This window comes from Triticum dicoccoides, chromosome 1B (assembly GCF_002162155.2).
Source record: "Triticum dicoccoides isolate Atlit2015 ecotype Zavitan chromosome 1B, WEW_v2.0, whole genome shotgun sequence".
Lineage (NCBI taxonomy): Eukaryota > Viridiplantae > Streptophyta > Magnoliopsida > Poales > Poaceae > Triticum > Triticum dicoccoides.
This window is the reverse complement of record NC_041381.1, coordinates 199,646,626-199,652,646: the sequence shown is the minus strand read 5'-3', so window position 1 is coordinate 199,652,646 and position 6,021 is coordinate 199,646,626. Positions and strand designations below refer to the sequence as shown.

The window sequence follows — 6,021 nt, the reverse complement described above, 5'->3', positions numbered from 1 at the left end:
TGAACTTTCAAGTTGTTGCCTTCTGTTGTTTTATGTGTTTGACTTACATGCATACAAGTGATGATGTTGATATTGTGTTTAGAGATGTGTGCTTGATTACACTGAAAATGAATGTCCAGATATGTGCAAAATGACACTGAATTTTGTTTTGTGTAATTGCATCTGAATTCCTATGAATTTGTGGTTACGCGGACATGTGGAAATTCACTTAAAAATGCTACTTCAATTTTAGTTATGTGGTTTCGGCAAATTTCATATATGTGTGCACATATGTGCACAAATTTAGAGAGGCACATATATGTAGAGATTCAGAGATTTAGAGTGCAATAGTTTCAAATGTGTGCACTAATTAGTTCAAGTGGTTGTCGTGCACTCGACAGACGCGCGGATGATTCGCGTGCTGCGTCGATATAACCCCACTTCCCATTCTCCACTCTCGACTCCCCACTCTCCACTTTCCACTCCCAAAAGCCTCATGGAGGCAACCGTCGATCACTGCCCGCCATGGAGAACAACGTAACTTGGCAGCACGCAATTGAGGAGTTGACCGGCGAAAATCCCGTGTTTCGTGCAGAGTTGGGAGGGGATCTCCCGTTGGTTCCAAACCACGCGCGGGGTCTCATCGACGTGATGACATCGACGGAGAAGCTCATGCCTTTCCTGAGGCCAAGGAGTTCCTCCAGCGGCGATTCTGCTATGGGCCATGCGTGACACCAGATCTCCTGATTCGGCTCAGCGCGCGAGGTTGTGGATGTATCGCTCCATCGTCCTCCCGCCATAGCTAGATCCACAGCGTGTCATGTCGAGGGTGGAACGCATCGTGGACATGGTGATTTCCTTGCTGGCGCCAGTCAACCCCAACTTTTAGATCCGCATTGTGCCTGCGCCAGTCGTTGTTGTTGCTGACGACGAGCAGGACGAGGTGCACATCCCGGTTGTTGCGCTGGTTATGGACGGTAACAAGGAGAATCCTATCGACGTGGCCGACATGGATCTTGATGTTGTTGTCGTTGTGAAGAAGATGCTAAGGAAGAAGACGAGGCGGTGGTGGTGCAGAGTGTTGTGACAAAGAAAATGAGGGGTGTGAAGGAGGGGGTGCGCTGCTCTCCGCGCCTGATGCATGTGCGCCGCTCTGAGTGCCTAAAGGGTGGTCAGTAAATGAGCATGAAGATACGAAGATGTGTAGGACTGAAGATGTAAGTATGGACGACTTTTGGGGACTGAGGATATGAAGAAGTGATGTTAGGTATGCTATTACTTCAGCATATAAGTTAGTATAAGTTTGGTCTAAAGATGTGTTGTTAGGTACGTTTGCCATGTTGCTATACAAATTCAGTTATGTTGCTACAAAATCAGTAATGCTGCAATATGATATTCCCATGTGCTATTTCTCGTTTGCTACATATGGAAACAATGCACTTTAGTACAATGCCAAAGATAAAGCACAACATTTCAAAAAAAAAAAGAATGTTCCATGAAAAGTCCGATCACTTCCCTCCACATAAATGACATCACAATCACCATTAGCTGTGCCACTCTCCATCTTCCGCACTGCTGAATCATCACACAAACAAAGCGGCCCATCTTCCAACGATTTGATAGGAACTAGCCAATGTAGTTTGTAGCTACAATCCCCTCTGCAATGCTCTCTTTCCACATGATACGTATCTTGTGCATATGACAAAATTGCTTCATAATCCATTTTGGCTTTCTCAACACGAAACTCTACCAAACCATCTACATACTCAAGCATACCCTCCAGTACTACAAACCTTCGGAAGTACTGCAACCTGATAATGAGACCTTCCAAACCATCTGGTGGATCATCAGCACCACCTACACACAAACATCACATTTAATCAGTACAATCTATTATGCACAAAAAAAGTGCATCTGGAGGCGTCGCTTTTTGAGAATTTGGACTCTAGGTGCTGCCTACACAGTGGTTTGTGTTGCAGCTACATGGTATCACCGTAGCGGGATCTTTTTTCTTCTTCTTCCTTTCTGTTGTAAGGTTGTGTGCATCCGTAATATCTATAGAACATTTCGTTGTTGCAGAGGTTGGGTGTAATTGGTATCTTCACGATATTAGCATATTCACTTTGTCGAAAAATATATAATTTGTCCGAAATCAAACTTTGTAAAGTTTGACTAACTATATAAGAAAAATTATCAACATTCACAATATGAAATCAATATCTCTTTTTAAGATGCATCATGAAATTAATTTTTGTACTATATAACTTTTGTACTGTAAATGTTGCTATTTTTTTAGATAAATTTGGTCAAACTTATTTATGTAGTTTGACTTCAAACAAATTTTATACACAGAGTAAAAAGAAAGCGGAGGGAGTACTTTATTCTAGCTAAGAGTTGTAGTCTTCAGGGTGCATGTGAGCAATCGATCATTTAATCATCTGAAGAAGGCTTTCCTAGTTTACAGTAAAGTCCTCTGATAATTGAAAAAGCTTTAGCTTCAGATGAAGAACACACGAACAAAATTTAGAACATGAACATAATATATTAGAGAAACGAGAACAAAATGCTTAATGGTGGCGACCGAGAACTTTGATACAAGAAACAGCCACTGATAATACACAAACATTTTGAGATTCAACCACAGCATGCAAGCCGCGCTGCTAGCCCTTGGAGTTGATGGCGCTCGCTTCCGTGAGCTTCCCATGGAGAACGCTGCTCTCCGACGCCGAGCTGTACTTCTCCTCCATCGATGGCGCGACAACCAGGCCCGAGCCGACCTTCCAGTACTTCCCATCCCCGGCGCAGCACTTGCCCCCTTTGCCGTGCGCCTCCGGCTCCTCGCCGTCCGAGCTCGACACCGACACCTCCCTCCAGTTGCTCCACATCCTGAGCATTATGTACAGCAGAGCCATGCACACAGTGGCCGAGACGATGGCGATGGCCGCCACGATACCGGACACCGTGGCGCTCGCGAGGCGCCTCCCATTGGCCCCGCATGTCGGCAGCGGCGCGCCGCAGAGCTCGCCGTTGCCAGCGTAGGACGCGGCCGGGAAGCTCGATAGCATGGCAGGTATCACTCCGGAGAGGAGATTGTACGACAGGTTGAGGCGGTTCAGGCTGGTGAGCTGCAGCAGTGAGGTTGGTATCTGCCCATGGAGCTGGTTGGAGGACAGGTTCAGCCGCTCCAGCTTCACGAGGTTGCCGAGGGACGTCGGAATCTGTCCGGACAGCCTGTTCCGGCTTAGGTCCAGCATCACCTGTAGCTCCGACAGCTGACCGAGCTCCATGGGGATCGGCCCCTCCAGCGAGTTCTCCGACAGGCGTAGCTCGTAGAGCTTGTTGCACCGCCGGAGTGTGGGCGGTATGATGCCGGTGAGACTGTTCTTCTGCAGGTTCAGAACGTTCAGAGACGTGAGCCTTCCGATCTCCTGCGGAATGCTGCCCGAGAGACGGTTGCCGCTGAGAGACAGCTTGAGAAGGCTCGAGCAGTTGCCGAGCTCCACTGGGATGACACCGGTTAATGCATTCGACGAGAGGTCGAGCTCGCCGAGGAACCGCAGGCCGCCGAGCCAGGAAGGCACGGCCCCTGTCAGGCTGTTACGCTCAAGGTTCAGATGGGTGAGCTGCAGGCAGTTGGAGAGCTGCGCCGGGATATCGCCGGAGAGGTTGTTGGATGAGAGGTCAAGCATCTTGAGCTGCGTCAGGCTGCCCAACTCGGCCGGGATTGCACCGGTCAGACGGTTGCCAGCCAGCTGGAGCCGGACCATGTTCCTCGACCGTGTTACCGCTGTCGGGATGACACCGGAGAAGTTGTTGTCAGTCAGCACCAGCACGGAGAGGGAGCTCGAGCCAAGGAGAGGGACGACGCTGCCGCTGAACCTGTTGTGCGAGATGTTGATCACCGTCAGGTTCTTGAGCTCGAACAGAGCCTCTGGCAGGGGACCCTCGAGGGAGTTATTGTACAGGGTGATGATGCTCATCTCGGTGAGAAGCCTGAACGTGTCCGGCAGTGCGCCGGAGAGCCGGTTGTCCGCCAATGCCAATGCCTGCAGCCGCCTGCATTCCCCGAGGCTCGCTGGGATTGAGCCGGACAAATCATTCTGCCGGAGCTGAAGCACCGTTAGGCTCTTGAGGTTCCCGATCTTCGCAGGGATAGTCCCATGGAAATGATTGCCGAAGAAGTCCACCTCCTCCAAGCTCGTGCAGTCGGTGATCTCATCAGGTATGGTCCCAGACATCTGATTCTCGTACAGGAACAAGACCTTCAGCCTCTGCAGCCGGCCGATCTCCGGCGGGAGCACACCGGTGAGGCCGTTGTGGTACAGGGACAACATCTCCAGGTTGCTCAAGTTACTAATCTGAGGTGGCACAACGCCGGTAAGGCTGTTATTGTGCAGTACAAGGTCGACAAGGTTCGACAACCGGTCGATCTCCGATGGAATCTTCCCGGTGAAGCTGTTGTTCGACGCGTCAATGGATCGCAGAGAAATGCAGTTGAGCAGACCCTCGATGCCTCCTTCTAGGTTGTTCCCGGCAAGGAACAGGCTCTCCAAGCTTGAGTTCCCGGGGCAGAGGCCTCCAGGTATGGTACCATCAAGAACATTGTCAGACAGCACAAGGTACTTCAGGTTCTTCAGCTGTGATGTGGAGATGCTGATCACACCAGAGATGTTGTTCTTGGACAAGTCAAGAACCTGCAGCTGGCTCAGCTGGTTCAGCTCTTCCGGGATGGTGCCTGTCAGTCTGTTGCCAAGCAGGTTGAGGTACGTCAGGCTGGAAAGCTTCCCAATATCCGCCGGAATCACACCGGAAAACTGATTGTTTGCAAGGTTGAGAGACTGGAGAACACTGAGGCTGCCAATGAACGAGGGAATGATGCCACCCAGCCTATTATCAGACGCCGACAGAGTACGCAGATTTGCGCAACCACCAAGCTGCTCCGGGATGCTTCCGGTGAGAGTGTTGTTGTCCAATACCAGCTGCTGCAAGTTCTTCAGGTTGCCAATCTGGTAAGGAATGGCGCCACTTAGCTGGCAATAGGCCAGCCCCATGGTCTCGAGCTCCGTGCAGTTGCCGAGCTGCGGCGGTATCTCACCGTGCAGCCGGTTGTCGCCAATCCTGAGAACTTTTAGGTTCCCGAGGAGGCCCAGCTCCGGAGGGATGGTGCCGACGAGGGAGTTGGAGTAGAGCAGCAGCGTCTTCAGGTTCTGCAGCATGCCGAGCTCTTGCGGGATCGGCCCGGTGAGGGAGTTGGAGGAGAGGTCAATGAACTCCACGGATATCAGGCCAGATATCGCCGGCGATATCGTGCCCGATAGGCCGTATCCCGACAAGTTGAGGCCTGTCACAATGCCCTCTCCCGGCAGGCATGAAACACCGTGCCAAGAGCAGACATCAGCCTCCGGCGACCAGCCGGAGAGGATGCCTTGAGGATCGATGAGATCGGACTTCACCTGCAGCAGAGTGGCAGGAGCCATGTCCGGTGTGGCTACACATTCCGGTGCAAGCAGGATGCCGACGAGCAGAGATAGAAGAAGCGCAAGCGGAATGGCCATTGCTGCCATGATATGATGCAACTGTGTAAACTACAAAGGGGGAGCTGAACTTACAGGATAGCTGCTACCCTGGAGTTGGGAAGATGTGTATAAACCCCCATTGCTGTGGTGTGGTAGGAGCCCAAGCTGCAAAAAGGGGGAAAAAGGAGGAGTTGTCAAACGCCTACCTGCTCTGTGTATCACAGTCAGGGAATGTGCTGGGCTCCTGCTAGTGAAAATGCAATACAAGCCAAAGGAGAAGGTAGAGCACGTAGAATCCCGGTTACAGATATATGATTAGAATAATCAGAGTAGCTCTGAATAATGCAGAGCTAGTTATCTGGTATTTTAAAGGCTAACCTTGTTGCTTTGACTTGTTACTTCAGCTTCTTCTGGGTGATATCTAGTGACGAGCATGAAAAGGGCGCTGGAGATTAGTAAACTGGTGCACTTTACAGAGGGTACGTGCTTAAACAGTTCAACCACCCTCCTTGATTTGGTAGCATAA

The 6,021-nt window shown here is 50.6% G+C and overlaps 1 protein-coding gene across 1 annotated transcript; it reads right to left on the bottom strand.

Annotated features, from left to right (window-relative positions):
* Window positions 1-2,388: 2,388 nt before the first annotated feature.
* On the bottom strand, window positions 2,389-5,793 carry LOC119328227 (LRR receptor-like serine/threonine-protein kinase GSO1). Its single transcript, XM_037601244.1, has one exon. It carries the CDS (start codon window positions 5,541-5,543, stop codon window positions 2,640-2,642), a length of 2,904 nt encoding a protein of 967 aa, XP_037457141.1. The 5' UTR covers window positions 5,544-5,793; the 3' UTR covers window positions 2,389-2,639.
* Window positions 5,794-6,021: the final 228 nt, after the last annotated feature.